Raw genomic sequence first — 20,476 nt, 5'->3', positions numbered from 1 at the left:
GAGCACCCCTCCAGCTAGGATGGAGTCCGTCACTCCTCAACAGGCCAGGCTTGGTCCTGTTTGTGGGTGAGTCCCAGAAAGAGGGCCAATTATCTACAAATTCTATCTTTTGGGAGGGGCAGAAAACAGTTTTCAACCAGCGATTGAGTTGTGAGACTCTGCTGTAGAGCTCATCACTCCCCCTAACTGGGAGGGGGCCAGAGACAATTAATCGATGCCGACACATCTTTCTAGCTGATTTACACGCTGAAGCTATGTTGCGCTTGGTGACCTCTGACTGTTTCATCCTAACATCGTTGGTGCCGACGTGGATAACAATATCTCTATACTCTCTACACTCGCCAGTTTTAGCTTTAGCCAGCACCGTCTTTAGATTAGCCTTAACGTCGGTAGCCCTGCCCCCTGGTAAACAGTGTATGATCGCTGGATGATTAGTTTTAAGTCTAATACTGCGGGTAATGGAGTCGCCAATGACTAGGGTTTTCAATTTGTCAGAGCTAATGGTGGGAGCCGTCGGCGTCTCAGACCCCACAACGGGAGGAGTAGAGACCAGAGAAATCTCGGCCTCCGACTCCGACTCGCTTAATGGGGAGAACCGGTTGAAAGTTTCTGTCGGCTGAATAAGCGACACCGGTTGAGCATTCCTACAGCGTTTCCCTCCAGAAGCCATGAGAAAGTTGTCCGGCTGCGGGGACCGTGCGAGGGGGTTTATACTAACGTTACTATCTGTACTTACTGGTGGCACAGACGCTGTTTCATCCTTTCCTACACTGAAATTACCCTTGCCTAACGATCGCGTCTGAAGCTGGGCTTGCAGCACAGCTATCCTTGCCGTAAGGCGATCGTTCTCCTGTATATTATAAGTACAACGACTGCAATTAGAAGGCATCATGTTAATGTTACTTAGCTTCGGCTGTTTGAAGTCCTGACGAACCATGTCCAGATAAAACCTCCGGGGTGAAAAAGTTGAATGAAAAAAGTTGAGTGAGGGAAATAGCCTGTATTCACATTTACACACTCCAGGACCAGGGCTGGACACTTCTAAAACATAACATTTCTAGAATCCTGCAAAATAGCCAAAGCACTAAGACCAACAAGACCAGTGTTTATGTAGAAAATAAAGGTGCTTTGCAACTAGATGGATTTCAGTTAAAAAAAAGAAACATCACAATGACATTAGTGCACGAGTTTGATAGCCCTGGCCTAAAGTGTATGTCTCAACAGAGACTATACCACTATTTGTTGCATAAAATACTGCAACTGCTTTTTTGCATTGGATGCATCTCAATCCACCGCATCCGCCGATGTCGCACTTCCGCATCTGCGGGTCACTTGTAGGGCAAGCGTGTAGTAGGGCCTAGGTTCAGTTTGTCACTCAGTTTCTGGATAAGCAAGGACAGCTCCTCTGTAGCCTGAGACTTGTCTTCCAGGAGTTCGTAACGTAAACTGGAGATGTCCTGCTTGATTTCTTTCAGTTCACCTGCAAAGTAACATAATGTGAGGTCATAACAGAAATAATATATGAGGTCCATTCAAGTTGTATGTATTGAAGAATTCTGTTAAAGGGTTCTCAAATGAAATATTTACTGAAATATTCACTGCATGACAATGTTGAACTGATGCACTCTTCATAATTCAACATATATACTGTACACAATGCAGTTAGCACGGTTTATTTGAGCTTCAAACACCAATGGGAACCCTGTGGAATTTGCAGTTTATAGGCCTCTTTCTACCCCTGAGAATTGTTAATTTTATGCATTGTGTAACACCGCAAAAGATTCTCAGACTATTTCTGATGAAGTACTTCAAAGTAAAAGTGAAGATGCAACTTTACCTTCATTGACCTCATCGTTTTCTTTGTCCACTTGTGCTTTCAAAACATAGCGTTTGATGAGTCGCTTCATGATTTGCTGTAACAAGGAAGGAACATTTTAAAAAATGTAGGTCTATATGCTGTTATGTTATAGTGGGGCTAAACTTCCTGATTTGGCCTTGTTTTTCAGCTTGGTCATTAACAAATGCAGCAGCCATGACTGAAGCCAAACGAGAGTTGGCTTGAAGGGGGTGGTTTATTGTGAGTCTCTTGTGTGTGTGGCAAGTGTTTGTACATTCACTCTGCCAAAACAGTACACAGTTACAGTCACTCATCCTTCTAGATAAGTTGAAACAGTCTAACCAAGACCCGGTCTCCCAAAAGCATCGTAAGGCTAAGTTCATTGTTAGAACCTTTGTATGAGCATCGTTAAAACTCTGAGCTGTTTCCCAAAGCATCATAATTAAAACCTGTTAGGGACAGATGTTCCGCTAGCGGAACGCCTCACCAATATCCAACGGCATAGAGTGGCGCGAATTACAAATACCTCAAAAATGCAAAAACTTCAATTTTTCAAACATATGACTATTTTACACCATTTTAAAGACATGACTCTCCTTTATCTAACCACATTGTCCGATTTCAAAAAGGCTTTACAACGAAAGCAAAACATTCGATTATGTCAGGAGAGTACCCAGCCAGAAATAATCACACACCCATTTTTCAAGCAAGCATATATGTCACAAAAACCAAAACCACAGCTAAATGCAGCACTAACATTTGATGATCTTCATCAGATGACACACATAGGACATTATGTTACACAATACATGCATGTTTTGTTTAACTTCTCTAGGGCCAGTTGGACGATTTCGTCGCACCTACGTAACAGCCAGTGGAATCCCGTGGCGCCTTATTCAAATATCTTAGAAATGCTATTACTTCAATTTCTCAAACATATGACTATTTTACACCATTTTAAAGAGAAGACTCTCGTTAATCTAACCACACTGTCCGATTTCAAAAAGGCTTTACAACGAAAGCAAAACATTAGATTATGTCAGCAGAGTACCCAGCCAGAAATAATCAGACACCCATTTTTCAAGCTAGCATATAATGTCACAAAAACCCAGAAGACAGCTAAATGCAGCACTAACCTTTGATGATCTTCATCAGATGACACACCTAGGACATTATGTTACACAATACATGCATGTTTTGTTCAATCAAGTTCATATTTATATCAAAAACCAGCTTTTTACATTAGCATGTGACGTTCAGAACTAGCATACCCCCCCGCAAACTTCCGGTGAATTTACTAAAAATGTACTAAATTACTCACGATAAACGTTCACAAAATGCATAACAATTATTTTAAGAATTATAGATACAGAACTCCTCTATGCACTCGATATGTCCGATTTTAAAATAGGTTTTTGGTGAAAGCACATTTTGCAATATTCTAAGTAGATAGCCCGGCATCACAGGGCTAGCTATTTAGACACCCAGCAAGTTTAGCACTCACCAAAGTCAGATTTACTATAAGAAAAATGTAATTACCTTTGGTGTTCTTCGTCAGAATGCACTCCCAGGACTTCTACTTCAATAACAAATGTTGGTTTGGTCCCAAATAATCCATTGTTTTATCCAAATAGCGGCGTTTTGTTCGTGCGTTCAAGACACTATCCGAAAGGGAAAAAGAAGGGTGACGAGCATGGCGCATTTCGTGACAAATTTTTTTCTAAATATTCCATTACCGTACTTCGAAGCATGTCAACCGCTGTTTAAAATCAATTTTTATGCCATTTTTCTCGTAAAAAAGCGATAATATTCCAACCGGGAATCTGCATTTAGGTAAACAGACGAAAGAAAATAAAGCATGGGGTCGACTCGTGAACGCGCCTAAGCCCATTGTCCTCTGATCGGCCACTTGCCAAAAGCGATAATGTGTTTCAGCCTGGGGCTGCCTCGATATCATTCAGCTTTTTCCCGGGCTCTGAGAGCCGATGGGAGCCCGTAGGAAGTGTCACATTACAGCAAAGATCCTCAGTCTTCAATGAACAGAGACAAGAAGAACAAGATCTTGTCAGAGAGGGCACTTCCTGTAAGGAATCTTCTCAGGTTTTTGCCTGCCATATGAGTTCTGTTATACTCACAGACACCATTCAAACAGTTTTAGAAACTTTAGGGGGTTTTCTATCCAAAGCCAATAATTATATGCATATTCTAGTTACTGGGCAGGAGTAGTAACCAGATTTAATCGGGTACGTTTTTTATCCGGCCGTGTCAATACTGCCCCCTACCCCCAACAGGTTAATCAAGTTCATATTTATATCAAAAACCAGCTTTTTACATTAGAATGTTTTGTTCAGAACTAGCATACCCACCGAAAACTTCCGGTGAATTTACTAAATTACTCACGATAAACGTTGACAAAAAACATAACAATTATTTTAAGAATTATAGATACAGAACTCCTTTATGCAATCGCGGTGTCCGATTTTAAAATAGCTTTTTGGTGAAAGCACATTTTGCAATATTCTGAGTAGATAGCCCGGCCATCATGGCTAGCTATTTTGACACCCACCAAGTTTGGCACTCACCAAACTCAGATTTACCATAAGAAAAATTGGATTACCTTTGCTGTTCTTCGTCAGAATGCACTCCCAGGACTTCTACTTGAACACCCAATGTTGTTTTGGTTCCAAATAATCCATAGTTATATCCAAATACCTCCGTTTTGTTCGTGCGTTCAAATCACTATCCGAAGGGTGACGCGCCGGCGCATTTCGTGACCAAAAAATTCTAAATATTCCATTACCGTACTTCGAAGCATGTCAAACGCTGTTTAAAATACATTTTTATGCGATTTTTTTCATAAAAATAGCGATAATATTCCAACCAGGAGACGTTGTATCCGTTCAAACACTGAAATAAGAAAATGGAGTCATCGCATGCACGCGCACTCCAGTGTCATTGTTCTCAGAAGTACCACTCTCCAAAACCCCTACTGTTTTTCGCCCAGAAACTGCAGAGTTATCATTCCACGTTCTGGCGCCTTCTGAGAGCCAATGAAAGCCTTAGAAAATGTCACGTCACAGCAGAGATCCTGTATTTTCGATAAAGAGGCTACAGAAGGCCAAGAAATGGTCAGACAGGGCACTTCCCATATAGAATCTTCTCAGGTTTTGGCCTGCCATATGAGTTCTGTTATACTCACTGACACCATTCAAACAGTTTTAGAAACGTTAGGGTGTTGTCTATCCAAATCTACTAATTATATGCATATTCTAGTTTCTGGGCAGGCGTAATAACCAGATTAAATCGGGTACGTTTTTTATCCGGCCGTGAAAATACTGCCCCCTATCCCAAACAGGTTAGCAATGCACTTGAAAATGCAGGTAATCTAACGCATGCCTCGGACAACTTGTAGAACAGCTAAGTGCATGGTTAGATTTTTTTTTCCCCTCCCGCATCACTGTATACACAGAAGATCTCTGCTAAACATCTGTGACCGCCAATGACTTCAAAACAAAGTTGTCGATGTCTTTGCAATTGATACAAACAAGTGGCGTATAAAAATATTATTTAAAAGAAAACCGAGATGACTGCATTAAAATAAAGGTTGATTTTGTACGTTTGCCCACTGACAAAGAAATTATCAGTCTATAATTTTAATGGTAGGTTTATCTGAACAGTGTGAGACAGAATAACAACAACAAAAATCCAGAAAAACGCATGTCAAAAATGTTATAGATTGATTTGCATTTTAATGAGGGAAATAAGTATTTGACTCCCTCTCAATCAGAAAGATTTCTGGCTCCCAGGTGTCTTTTATATAGGTAACGAGCTGAGATTAGGAGCACACTCTTAAAGGGAGTGCTCCTAATCTCAGTTTGTTACCTGTATAAAAGACACCTGTCCACAGAAGCAATCAATCAATCAGATTCCAAACTCTCCACCATGGCCAAGACCAAAGAGCTCTCTAAGGATGTCAGGGACAAGATTGTAGATCTACACAAGGCTGGAATGGGCTACAAGACCATCGCCAAGCAGCTTGGTGAGGAGGTGACAACAGTTGGTGCGATTATTCACAAATGGAAGAAACACAAAAGAACTGTCAATCTCCCTCGGCCTGGGGCTCCATGCAAGATCTCAGCTCGTGGAGTTGCAATGATCATGAGAACGGTGAGGAATCAGCCCAGAACTACACGGGAGGATCTTGTCAATGATCTCAAGGCAGCTGGGACCATAGCCACCAAGAAAACAATTGGTAACACACTACGCCGTGAAGGACTGAAATCCTGCAGCGCCCGCAAGGTCCCCCTGCTCAAGAAAGCACATATACATGCCTATCTGAAATTTGCCAATGAACATCTGAATGATTCAGAGGACAACTGTGTGAAAGTGTTGTGGTCAGATGAGACCAAAATGGAGCTCTTTGGCATCAACTCAACTCGCCGTGTTTGGAGGAGGAGGAATGCTGCCTATGACCTCAAGAACACCATCCCAACCGTCAAACATGGAGGTGGAAACATTATGCTTTGGAGGTGTTTTTCTGCTAAGGGGACAGGACAACTTCACCGCATCAAAGGGACGATGGACGGGGCCATGTACCGTCAAATCTTGGGTGAGAACCTCCTTCCCTCAGCCAGGGCATTGAAAATGGGTCGTTGATGGGTATTCCAGCATGACAATGACCCAAAACACACGGCCAAGGCAACAAAGGAGTGGCTCAAGAAGAAGCACATTAAGGTCCTGGAGTGGCCTAGCCAGTCTCCAGACCTTAATCCCATAGAAAATCTGTGGAGGGAGCTGAAGGTTTGAGTTGCCAAACGTCAGCCTCGAAACCTTAATGACTTGGAGAAGATCTGCAAAGAGGAGTGAGACAAAATCCATCCTGAAATGTGTGCAAACCTGGTGGCCAACTACAAGAAACGTCTGACCTCTGTGATTGCCAACAAGGGTATTGCCGCCAAGTATGAAGTCATGTTTTGCAGAGGGGTCAAATACTTATTTCCCTCATTAAAATGCAAATCAATTTATAACATTTTTGACATGCGTTTTTCTGGATTTTTTTGTTATTCTGTCTCTCACTGTTCAAATGAACCTACCATTAAAATTATAGACTGATCATTTCTTTGTCAGTGGGCAAACGTACAAAATCAGCAGGGGATCAAATACTTTTTTCCCTCACTGTATAGGCTTATCTCAATCATATTGAAATACATTTATATTTTGCTACTTTTAGGCTACTGTTTGTAATTTGTCTCAATATAGTTAATGATGTACTGTATAGCCTAACATTCGTGCAATGATGTACCAAATCAGTGATTTAGTGCATTTTAATTGGGTAAGCATGAGAATAATCAAAATCAATATTTGCAGCCATAGGTGGTAATATCTCTCTAGGAACTGATCAGTCATCAGTATTGTGAAATAATGTTAAGGAAAGATTTGAATAGAGAAAGCTGACCCGAGAGCAGCACTTCCTTTCTTTCGATCCTAGCAGTACAGACATATGCTCCAACGACACACTTAGTGACCATTCTTTCTGCGTGGTGAAGCGCATGTTACATCTTCGGCCATTGTAGGAAAGATACATCGCTAACACACTGGTAAGCCTAGGTTCCATCGCAATTGGGAAATCAGGCCCAGGTCTTGTGTCTCGAAGTCGCCTTGGCAAGCTAGTGCTAGCCAACTTCTTTCGCAAATTAGCTTAACCTGGCTGGTGTGCGACTATGGCAAAGTTGGTTTGACATTGGATAACCTCTCTCTGGGCTAGTTAGGAACCGTCAATAAATTACACAAAGTAAATTGGACAATATTTTCATCTTTCATATACAATATGTTTTCAATATTTGTATATGAATTTCTACAATTTATAATTGGTTTGAGGTTTTTAAGTCATTGAAATTTGGAGCTATTGACATTTTTTAAATATTGTCCCATATACATTGAGGTAATTTACTGATGGTCCCTAACTAGCCCCATTGGGATATTGAATGTCAAACCAAAAAGATCATGGGCATTACGATCAGGTACCGTGCAACTGTGCTCCAAATTGATGATATCCCGTGTGGCTCAGTCGGTAGAGCATGGTACTTGCAATGCCAGGATTGTGAGTTCGATTCCCACGGGGGACCAATACAAAAATGTAAGCACTCACTACTGTAAGTCACTCTGGATAAGAGCGTCTGCTAAAATGTAAATGATTACTTGGCTGCTGTGGGCAGGATTGAAATCAACCCAAGGAAAACTGTCATGGTACCCTTCATCCGTGACATACCTATCATCTCCCAAATCTCAGATTTGGACCAGACTGGCTTTATGACCAAAATTATCCTATTTATACTTTGTAGTCAATTTTGACACTATAATAAATGTTTCTGACTCATATCAATACCACATAGGCCATTTTCAAAATGTAAAGTTGCTTTTTAGGGGCAGTCGATCTTTAATGTGACATTTTGCTAAACATTATATTTAGACTGACGGAGAGGTCAGCTTACCTGATAGCAAGTGGGTTGGTTCAGAATGCTGTGGGACTCTGCAATGCGTAGGTTGGACTGGGTGAAGAGATTGAGCTGCAAAAATAGACAAGCAAAAACAAAAGCACATTTGGATACTTTATCTGGATACTTAATTAACCATTATAAAAATAAGGACCAATTATCAATGAGAGTCTTAACCAGAGGTTGGAACCGGATCAGAGAACAGAACAGAAAAATAACTAAATCTTTCAAGGAACAGAAATGGAACCTGGAACGAAAGAGATCCATAATGTTCTGGAAAAGAACCGTCATTTAAAAATCATGGGAACCAGTTAATATCGTTCTTTTATATTCCAGGCATTTATTTTCTAGTTCCACAACAAAACGCAACAAAGCCCTACTCTGTCACTCAGAAACGTATTCCAGTGTCTGCCTGCAAGCTGAAAATCTTTGCCTGTGAGTGTGCATGTTTAAGTTACCTGTGATCCTCCCCCCTCCTAAACAGACTCCGTTACTGACATTACAAGCTTAATTCAGAAGATAGGGAGAGACATTTGTAATTGGCTAGAGAAGAATGGATCAACATTTTAAATTCTAGTTAAGGATACTATAGGCCTAGTTATCACGTTTAACGTTGGATTTATTAACTACAAAAAGGTAAGATGTGCTTTTAATTCTGGTGCCGCTCTGCAATCACGAGCCTGTTAGCTAGCTAGCTCAAGCTTGTTAGCTAGCTAGCTCAAAGGACATTCAAAGCTCCTCCATAGAAGCCGCTCCTCCTTGGTATAATTCTGTGGACCTAATTTAGATAATGCATGTCATAACAAGATGCCCAGCGCTTCAAGCCTCCTCCTCAACTCTCTCTCGCTCTCTCCCCACCCACAAAATGTCTCCCTTGCTCTCTACCCACCCACACAATTTCAGTAGCATCTTGCGCCATAGGCTACACACATGTAAACAACTAGCTTGCCTAATCACTCCGCACTGATTGGTGAAATCATGTAATGAGCTAATTGTTAAAAACTGTTGATTTCACAGATTAAAAAAGGAACAGAAAGGAACAATATAAACAGGTTCAAACCGGTTCAGAACCTTGTTTTGCTGGTAGGAACCGTGGTATGAAATAAATAGTAATTATGTTCAGAACAAAATGATTGGAAAATAATTTTGGTTCCAACCCCTGGTTTTAACACTCGCAAGCACATACGCCCGTACATTTACACACACACGCACACATACGTTTTGGGGGATCAAAAAACTAATACTACATTGTTTCGCATCATTCCTGGGACATTGTCAAAATACCAGGGTCTCAACTGTCTCTGTCACTGCTCTGATGAAGGCCGTGCATTAGCTGTCAGTGTCTTATGGCTAAGGACCTTGGAGAGGCTTCACTTACCAAGTATAATTCGATAGTGTGTATAGTTCGATAGTGTGGTTACATTGTTTTTTGACCGAAGGCCATCTTGGCCTCAAGTGCCTCAAGTGCACAGAGAGCCTTATTACTCATCAGTCATGTCTTCTTCTTCCCACTACCCAGCAACTCTTCGATTCACCACAGGCTAACGGGGATCTACCCAAGGACATTCTTGACCCACCACCCACCCGATCAATAGGTAGTTAATTGAAGAAATACCTTGGGTTCAGGGTAACAGAAGCGGTGTCAACCCATTTTGCTTCTAGCCCCCCCCCCCCAAAAAAAAATATAAAGACATTTTGTGTGTCTGACCAGAAAGCACTGGAATTCAATGTACCTCATATTTGCATGTTTTAAAACCAAAAACAACATAACACACTATAGACCCCTTTCTGTGTTTGCAAACATTGCCGCATGAGCGCGATGCGCGCAAGTTGGTGGCAGAACACGGGGGAGTTCTTATAGCATGCCAGCAAAAAAAGCCTCTATTTACATGTTGCTTATGAGTGCATTTCACACTACTTTTGGATTATAATTGGATTTCAAGGCTTGTATGAATGTCCTGCTTAATATAATGTTTGTGTCATCGTCGCAAGTCAACTGCATTATACTTAAAAAACACTTCCAACATCAACTAGATAAAATGGCTCTTTGGCTAGCTTTTGCTACTGTATGTCAATTAGCGTTAGCACTCTAGCTAACCACTGCTGCATCCAAAATAGTTATTTTGCAAAGGTCACAACCAAATATAATCTTAGCGACTGTTCAAGCAAGAATCAAAACATGACTGTAAGCGTATGAGAACCCAAAAAGTTATTTTGTTTAGAATAATAAAAGTGTAAATCTAGGCTGTTGAACGGGTGCAGATGGCGCCAAGAGTCGCGCGCATCTGTGTGTGATGTCAGTGTGTCGTGTAATGGAAAGGGGTCTATGTTACTATGAATGTTTCTGTTGAAGACAACATTTAGACCAACTTCAACGAGTCTTCCTTGTGGCTCGCCTATTGAGATAACAATGCCGCAACATTTCCATTCCACTTGTCAGATTGCCATGTGAAATATGCCTCAGAGAAGAAATCCATGTGGTCAAATGTAGTTCATGTAAAGTGAAAACGAGAGAGAAAGAGAGAAAGGGGGATAGAGAGAGACAGTAAGGGTGTGTTCATAAATTCAATCTGGAGTGCCAGAGTGCGCTCAGAGTGCGCTCAGGGCGCTATTCCGTTTGGTTTTCGCTCTTGGAGCGTTCAGAGCGCACATTGGACGCTCTGGCCGAGGAGTAGGTTTGATTCGAGTGTTCTGACCTCACAATGGCAGTCAAGCACCCAAGCTAACTGACTAATGTTGGCTAGCTTGCTAGCTACTTTCAGACACAAATACACCTCAACCTGACCATTTTACTCCCCCTAGCAGAGCTGGTTAGGCTGTTTTCATGTTATATAGAGCGTTGGTGACTGTAACTGTGCTGCTGGCAACAATTTAATTACGCTTTTATTCCAATGTTAACTGACACTGGCCATATTCAACTGGTGTTGAGCGTTGGTAAATTCATCTGCGATCTGGCACACTAAGACGAGAGTGCTCTGAAATTTGAGTAGATAGCCAGAGCAAATTTACGAACGCGCTGTCACAATTGTTGAAGCCGTGTTGAATGGATACTCATCTTTTTAATATATACGAGCAAAGCATCCACAGGAAAAACAATAACTACTAACGACAGGCTAACAGGCTACGTACAAACAAAAGACTAGCAGTGTTAGCACAACCACCCACAAACCCAAGTGACAAACATACTCCTAAATATATGACTCCCAATCAGGAACAACGATCCCCAGCAATCAAGTTCATATTTATATCAAAAACCAGCTTTTTACATTAGCATGTGACGTTCAGAACTAGCATACCCCCCGCAAACTTCCGGCGAATTCACTAAGAATTTACTAAATTACTCACGATAAACGTTCACAAAAAGCATAACAATTATTTTAAGAATTATAGATACAGAACTCCTCTATGCACTCGATATGTCCGATTTTAAAATAGCTTTTTGGTGAAAGCACATTTTGCAATATTCTAAGTAGATAGCCCAGGCATCACGGGCTAGCTATTTAGACACCCGGCAAGTTTAGCACTCACCAATATCAGGTTTACTATTATAAAAGTTTGATTACCTTTTGTTGTCTTCGTCAGAATGCACTCCCAGGACTGCTACTTCAATAACAAATGTTGGTTTGGTCCAAAATAATCCATCGTTATATCCGAATAGCGGCGTTTTGTTCGTGCGTCCCAGACACTATCTGAAATGGTAAATCAGGGTCGCGCGCATGGCGCAATTCGTGACAAAAAAAATCTCAATATTCCATTACCGTACTTCGAAGCATGTCAACCGCTGTTTAAAATCCATTTTTATGCCATTTTTCTCGTAAAAAAGCGATAATATTCCGACCGGGAATCTCCTTTTAGCTAAACAGAGGAAAGTAAACAAAGCTTTCGGTCGACGCGGGCACGAGCCTGAGTCTCACAGTACTGTAACCAGCCACTACCCAAACGTGCTACTTTTTTTCAGCCAGAGCCTGCAAAGCCACGATTCAGCTTTTTACCGCCTTCTGAGACCCTATGGCAGCCGTAGGAAGTGTCACGGGACAGCTAAGATCCTCACTCTTCAATAAACAGAGACAAGAAGAACGACACCTTGTCAGACAGGCCACTTCCTGCCTGAAACCTTGTCAGGTTTTTGCCTGCCAAATGAGTTCTGTTATACTCACAGACACCATTCAAACAGTTTTAGAAACTTTAGGGTATTTTCTATCCATATGTAATAAGTATATGCATATTCTAGTTACTGGGTAGGAGTGGTAACCAGATTAAATCGGGTACGTTTTTTATCCAGCCGTGAAAATACTGCCCCCTAGCCATAACAGGTTAACACAAAAATCCCCAATACCACAACAAAAATTAATACCCCCTAAACAAAAAAGGGAGGGAAGGGAGGGTGGGTGGCTGCCGTCAACGACGGCACTGTGCTACACCCTCCCTCTCCAACCCACCTATCCTGGAGGTGGCTCTGGTTCCGGCCTCCTGCCTTCCAGGTTGTAGGCAGACTCATTGGGGTCCGGGTCATAGACAGACTCAATTTGCTGTGGCTCGTGGGCAGGTTCCCTCATTTCCACGCTGTAGGCAGACTCATTTACAACACAGTTAGTCATATTCAGTTCTGAGTCGCAGGCAGACCCCTTCGGTTCCGGGTCGCAGGCAGTCTCCCTCGGTTCCGGACTAGACACTGTTGCCGGATACTCTGGACTGCACACTGTTGCCGGATACTCTGGACTGCACACTGTTGCCGGATACTCTGGACTGCACACTGGTGCCGGATACTCTGGACTGCACACTGGTGCCGGATACTCTGGACTGCACACTGGTGCCGGATACTCTGGACTGCACACTGGTGCCGGATAGTCTGGACTGCACACTGGTGCCGGATAGTCTGGACTGCACACTGGTGCCGGATAGTCTGGACTGCACACTGGTGCCGGATACTCTGGACTGCACACTGGTGCCGGGCTCTTGAGGCTGGGCCGAAGCACTGGAAGCCTGGTGCGTGGGGCTGGTAGAGGTGGTACCAGGCTGAAGACACGCACCCTAGGGCTAGTGCGAGGAGCGGGAACAGGCTGAATAGGACTAGGCCGACTCATGGGAAGCTTGGTCCAGGTTGCTGGTACTGGTCGTGCCATACTGGAGGTACTCACTTCCGGGATAGCACGAGAGACGGGAACCGGAAAGACTGGGCCATGGAGGCGCACAGGTGGCCTTGACCGCACCGCCTGCACAACCCGTCCTGGCTGGATGGAACTAGTAGCCCTGCACGAGCTGGGTGCTGGTACAGGGCGAACTGGGCTGTGCAGGGGCCTGATGGTTGCCGTGCATAGAGCGGGAGTAGGGTAGCCTGGTCCTAGGAGGCGTACCGGCGACCAGATGCGCTGCGCAGGCATCCTCCTACCAGGCTGGATGCCCACTCTAGCACGGCATCTGCGAGGGGTTGGAATGGTGCGCACCGGACTGTGCGTGCGTATGGGTGAGAGTGCGCACCTCAGCAAAACACGGCGCCCTCCACTCCATACGCTCCTCCATGTACTCACGGGTAGCTGGCTTATGGTTCTTCCTAGGCCTAGCCAAACTACCCGTGTGCCCCCCCCAAAAAAATTTTTTGGGGGTGCCTCTCCGGCTTCCTCGCCAGTCGTGTACCCCGGTAGCGTTCCCGGTCCTCACCAGCCTTTCTCCACGGGCCCTCTCCGGCCAGAATCTGTTCCCAAGTCCATTTCTCACGAGTGTCCATGTCAAAGTCTATTTCCTCAGAATAGTCCATATATTCAGCATCCTGCTCCCTTTTCCGCTGCTTGGTCTTGTTGTGGTGGTTGGTTCTGTCACAATTGTTGAAGCCGTGTTGAATGGACCAAACTGCAGACGGAATGTGGATACTCATCTTTTTAATATATACGAGCAAAGCATCCACAGGAAAAACAATAAACAATAACTACTAACGACAGGCTAACAGGCTACGTACAAACAAAAGACTTGCAGTGTTAGCACAACCACCCACAAACCCAAGTGACAAACATACTCCTAAATATATGACTCCCAATCAGGAACAAGATCCCCAGCTGTTCCTGATCAGGTGTCACAAGACTAACACAGAAACAGACATACTTCTGCCACGTCCTGACCAAAATACTACACCACTACTCCCTCTGCTGGTCAGGACGTGACACGCGCCCTGAGAGACAGAGAGAGAGGGTGACAGACGGACAAAGAGAGAAAGAATATATGCTATGGGGGCCTACTGATTCAAGTTTTAAATAAATGATGTCCTCAAAGGAATCAAATTAGAGAGAGGCATCAAACTACATTGGTTCAAACCTGTCTTAAATGGGAATTTCCAGAGAACAGTCATCTCCATACATATATAGTTGAAGTCGAAGTTTACATACACTTAGGTTGTAGTCATTAAAACTCGTTTTTCAACCACTCCACAAATTTCTTGTTATCAAACTATAGTTTTGGCAAGTCGGTTAGGACATCTACTTTGTGCATGCACAAGTAGTTTTTCCAACAATTGTTTACAGAGAGATTATTTATCTTATAATTCACTGTGTCACAATTCCAGTGGATCAGAAATGTTACATACACTAAGTTGACTGTGCCTTAAACAGCTTGGGAAATTCCAGAAAATGATGTTATGGGTATGCTTGTAATCATTAAGGATGAGGGGGCTTTTCAGGATAAAAAAGAAACGGAATGGAGCTAAGCACAAGGAAAATCTTACAGGAAAACTGGTTCAGTCTGCTTTCCACCAGACACTGGGAGATGAATTCGCCTTTCAGCAGGACAATAACTTCAGGCCAAATGTACACTGGAGTTGCTTACCAAGAAGATAGTGAATATTCCTAAGTGGCCGAGTTACAGTTGTAACTTAAATCTGCTTGGAAATCTGTTGCAAGACCTGAAAATGGTTGTCCAGCAATAATCCACAACCAATTTGACAGAGATTGAAGAATTTTGAAAATAATAATGGGAAAATGTTGCACAAGAGACTTTCCCAAAAAGACTCACAGCTCTAATCGCGGCCAAAAGTGCTTCAACAAAGCATTGACTCGGGTGTGAAAACCAGTGTCAATGAGATATTTTTTGTGTTTAATTTTCAATAAATGTACTAACATTTCTAAAAACATGTTTTCACATTGTCATTATGGTTTATTGTGTGAAGATGGTTGAGCATTAAAAAAAATATTGAATCCATTTAGAAATCAGCCTGTAACAACAAAATGTGGAATAAGTCAAGGGGTATGAATACTTTTTGAAGGCACTGTACATACACACACACACACCCATCCATCCAACCATCCATCCATCCATCCATCCATACATACATACCCTGGACTTTGAACTGTCCAACCCCAGCTCTAGATCCTTCTTCACATTCCGTTGTCGGCATGGCAGCATGCCGACTATCCACTTGATGTGGTGGTAGAAGGACTTGGGAGTGGGAACGATGCTGAAGGGAGGAGGCAGTGTCTTGCCATTGTCAAAGTACGACAGCCATAGCTTGGAGCGTGCAAACTTCCACTCCACGTCCGCATCGTCCTGAGAGATAAGCAGAGTTATTTCTCTCTCTGAGCAAACACCCCTTAAAAGATTGACTTAGTGACGCTAGCTAATGTTACAAACACACATTATCAAAACCTATTTGAACTGATGATAACCGGTTCACTTCCTTTGCTGTAGGCCTAATCTATGAGATAACAATAGTTTGTGACTTTTAGATAACAGCTTTTGCCTAATACTGCCATCTAAAGTCATACACTAATTGTTGTCTCTGATAGGAAATTACAGCAGAGGCCTCATGTCACCTGTCGTTGCTTGTTTAGTGTATTAGCAAAGGAAATTTCCACAACACATAACATGGATAATCTAAAAATGATTGATTAAAGCAATAATACACAAGGGGGCGTGATACATTGTGGCTTTAGTACAGCTGTGGTCATATGAGGCAAGTAGGAAACAGTGAAAGATATTCCCATTACACACAACAAGGATCATCTTCAAATGACTGATTTAAGAAATATTCATTGCTGACCTGATGTTTCACAATCAGAGACATCAGAGCATAACAGAATAATATATATATATATATATATATATACACACACACAGTTGAAGTCGGAAGTTTACATACACTTTAGCCAACTACATTTAAACTACGTTTTTCACAATACCTGACATTTAATCCAAGTAAAAATTCCCTGTTTTAGGTCAGTTAGGATCACCACTTTATTTTAAGAATGTGAAATGTCAGAATAATAGTAGAGAGAATGATTTATTTCAGCTTTTATTTCTTTCATCACATTCCCAGTGGGTCAGAAGTTTACATACGTTCAATTAGTATTTGGTAGCATTGCCTTTAAATTGTTTAACTTGGGTCAAACGTTTCGGGTAGCCTTCCCACAATAAGTTAGGTGAATTTTGGCCCATTCCTTCTGACAGAGCTGGTGTAACTGAGTCAGGATTGTAGTCCTCCTTGCTCGCACACGCTTTTTCAGTTCTGCCCACAATTGTTCTATAGGATTGAGGTCAGGGCTTTGTGATGGCCACTCCAATACCTTGACTTTGTTGTCCTTAAGCCATTTTGCCACAACTTTGGAAGTATGCTTGGGGTCATTGTCCATTTGGGAGACACATTTGCGATCAAGCTTTAACTTCCTGACTGATGTTTGAGATGTTACTTCAATATATCCACATAATTGTCCTTCATGATGCCATCTATTTTGTGAAGTGCACCAGTCCATCCTGCAGCGAAAGGGTTTAATTGCAAAAGGGTTTTCTAATGATCAATTAGCCTTTTAAAATTATAAACTTGGATTAGCTAACACAACGTGCCTTTGGAACACAGGAGTGATGGTTGCTGATAATGGGCCTCTGTACGCCAATGTAGATATTCCATAAAAAAATCTGTCATTTCCAGCTACAATATTCATTTACAGCATTAACAATGTGTTGTATTAACAACTGTATTTCTGATCAATTTGATGTTATTTTAATGGACAAGAAAATAGCTTTTCCTTCAAAAACAAGGACATTTCTAAGTGACCCCAAACTTTTTAACAGTTGTGTATATACATGTGAGAAGGAATACAACAAACTGTTTGTTTGTGGCTATGAAAGTTAACTGTTTGTGTGTGATCCGCCGATTCTGTTAAAAAAAATCTTAAACAGAAGCAAACGGAACGAAACGGGGATAAACATACCTGAATTTGTCCAATAGAAACTCAATTGTTTCATTGAACTGGGTGAATGGAATATGAATGACAGTCATTCAATATGCTGTAATAAAAATAAGGCCATTCTCATAAAAATTTAAAATCGTCCTCCCTCATCTTAAACGGCACCGATGGCCACTGATATACAGTACTAGTCAAAAACAATGAACTCATGTAGGAACCAAAAAAGAGTTTAACAAATCAAAATATATTTTATATTTGAGACTCTTCAAAGTAGCCACCCTTTGCCTTGATGACAGCTTTGCGCACTCTTGGCATTCTCTCAACCAGCTTCATGAGGTAGTAATCTGGAATGCATTTCAATTAACAGGTGTGCCTTGTTAAAAGTTAATTTGTAGAATTTCTTTCCTTCTTAATGCGTTTGAGCCAATCAGTTTTGTGACAAGGTAGGGGTGGAATACAGGAAGATGGTCATTTACCAAATAGGGCTAAGTCCATATTATGGCAAAAACAGCTCAAATAAGCAAAGAGAAACAACAGTCTATCATTACTTTAAGACATGAAGGTCAGTCGGTTTCTTCAAGTGCAGTCACAAAAACCATCAAGCGCTATGATAAACCTGTATCTCATGAGGAACACCACAGGAAAGGTAGACCCAGAGTTACCTCTGCTGCATAGGATAAGTTCATTAGAGTTACCAGCCTCAGAAATTGCAGCCCAAATAAATGCTTCACAGAGTTCAAGTAACAGACACATCTCAACAGCAACTGTTCAGAGGAGACTGCATGAATCAGGACTTCATGGTCAAATTGCTGCAAAGAAACCACTACTAAAGGACACCAATAAAAAGAAGAGACTTGTTTGGGCCAAGAAACACGAGCAATGGACATTAGACCGGTGGAAATCTGTCATTTGGTCTGACGAGTCCAAATGTGACATTTTTTGTTCCAACCTCTGTGTCTTTGTGAGATGCAGAGTAGGTGAACGGATGATCTCTGCATGTGTGGTTCCCACCGTGAAGCATGGAGGAAGAGGTGTGATTGTGTGGTGGTGCTTTGCTGGTGACACTGTCAGTGATTTATTTTGAATTCAAGGCACACTTAACCAGCATGGCTACCACATCATTCTGCAGCGATACGCTATCCCATCTGGTTTGTGCTTAGTGGAGGGCCCCCCACAGCCCTCCATGTGCTCGCCAGAGGTAGCCTGGCTGCCATTAGGTACCGAGATGAGATCCTCAGACCCCTTGTGAGAACATATTCTGGTGCGGTTGGCCCTGGGTTCCTCCTAATGCAAGACAATGCTAGACCTCATGTGGCTGGAGTGTGTCAGCAGTTCCTGCAAGAGGAAGGCATTGATGCTATGGACTGGCCCGCCCGTTCCCCAGACCTGAATCCAATTGAGCACATCTGGGACATCATGTCTCGCTCCATCCACCAACGCCACGTTGCACCACAGACTGTCCAGGAGTTGGCGGATGCTTTAGTCCAGGTCTGGGAGGAGATCCCTCAGGAGACCATCCGCCACCTCATCAGGAGCATGCCCAGGCGTTGTAGGGAGGTCATACTGGCACGTGGAGGCCACACACTACTGAGCCTCATTTTGACTTGTTTTAAGGACATTACATCAAAGTTGGATCAGCCTGTAGTGTGGTTTTCCACTTTAATTTTGAGTGTGACTCCAAATCCAGACCTCAATGGGTTGATAAATTGGATTTCAATTGATTATTTTTGTGTGATTTTGTTGTCAGCACATTCAACTATGTAAAGAAAAAAGTATTTAATAAGATTATTTCTTTCATTCAGATCTAGGATGTGTTGTTTAAGTGTTCCCTTTATTTTTTTGAGCAGTATATGCAAAAGTATGTGGACACCCATTCAAATTCGTGGATTCGTCTATTTCAGCCACACCTGACAGGTGTATAAAATAAAATCACAGAGCCATGCAATCTCCGAAGACGAACATTGGCAGTAGAAAGGCCTTACTGACAAGCTCAGTGACTTTCAACGTGGCACCGTCATAGTATGCCACCTTTCAAACAAGTCAGTTCGTCACATTTCTGCCCTGCTAGAGCTGCCCCGGTCAACTGTAAGTGCTGTTGTTGTGAAGTGGAAAGGTCTAGGAACAACAACAGCTCGGCTGCAAATTGGTAGACCACACAAGCTCACAGAATGGGACCGCCGAGTGCTGAAGCGCGTAGCGTGTCTCTCCTTGGTTGCAACACTCACCACTGAGTTCAAAACTGCCTCTGGAAGCAACGTCAGCTGTTCGTCGGGAGCTTCATGAAATGGGTTTCCATGGCCGAGCAGCCGCACACAAGATCACCATGCGCAAATCCAAGAGTCGGCTGGAGTGGTGTAAAGCTTGCTGCCATTGGACTCTGGAGCAGTGGAAACGCGTTCTCTGGAGCGATGAATCACGCTTAACCATCTGGCAGTCCCACAGACGAATCTGGGTTTGGCAGGTGCCAGGAAAACGCTACCTGCCCGAATGCATAGTGCCAACTCTAAAGTTTGGTGGAGGAGGAATAATAGTCTGGGGCTGTTTTCATGGTTCAAATTAGGCCCATTACTTCCAGTGAAGGGATATTTTAATGCTACAGCATACAATGACATTGTAGATGATTCTGTGCTCCCAACTTTGTGGCAACAGTTTGGAGGAAGGCCTTTTCCTGTTTCCGCATGACAATGCCCCTGTGCACAAAGCGAGGTCCATATAGAAATGGTTTGTTGAGATCGGTGTGGAAGAACTTGACTGGCCTGCACCGAGCCCTGACCTCAATCCCATTGAACACCTTTGAGATGAATTGGAACGCTGACTGCAAGCCAGGCCTAATCGCCCAACATCAGTGCCCGACCTCACTAATGCTCTTGTGGTTGAATGGAAGCAAGTCCCCGAAGAAATGTTCCAGCCTTATCAGAAAAGTGGAGGCTGTTATAGCAGCAAAGGCGGGGCCAACTCCATATTAATGCCCATGATTT

At 42.7% G+C, this 20,476-nt stretch overlaps 1 protein-coding gene across 1 annotated transcript in view; it reads right to left on the bottom strand.

Annotated features, from left to right (window-relative positions):
* Positions 1-980: 980 nt before the first annotated feature.
* The window catches only part of trpc3 (transient receptor potential cation channel, subfamily C, member 3), a 98,796-nt gene continuing 79,300 nt past the window's right edge, over positions 981-20,476 (bottom strand). The window contains exons 9-12 of the mRNA XM_082955845.1: positions 15,652-15,861; positions 8,329-8,403; positions 1,838-1,913; positions 981-1,480 (exon numbers count right to left, since the gene is read on the bottom strand). Of these exons, the coding sequence (XP_082811971.1) occupies positions 1,329-1,480; positions 1,838-1,913; positions 8,329-8,403; positions 15,652-15,861 (513 nt within the window). The 3' untranslated portion in view covers positions 981-1,328. The remainder of the gene's footprint in view (positions 1,481-1,837; positions 1,914-8,328; positions 8,404-15,651; positions 15,862-20,476) is intronic.

The sequence above is a fragment of the Salmo salar genome, chromosome 09 (genome assembly GCF_965601325.2).
Source record: "Salmo salar chromosome 09, fSalSal1, whole genome shotgun sequence".
Lineage (NCBI taxonomy): Eukaryota > Metazoa > Chordata > Actinopteri > Salmoniformes > Salmonidae > Salmo > Salmo salar.
Note: the sequence above shows the minus strand (reverse complement) of the source record. Positions and strands in the feature narration are given on the sequence as shown.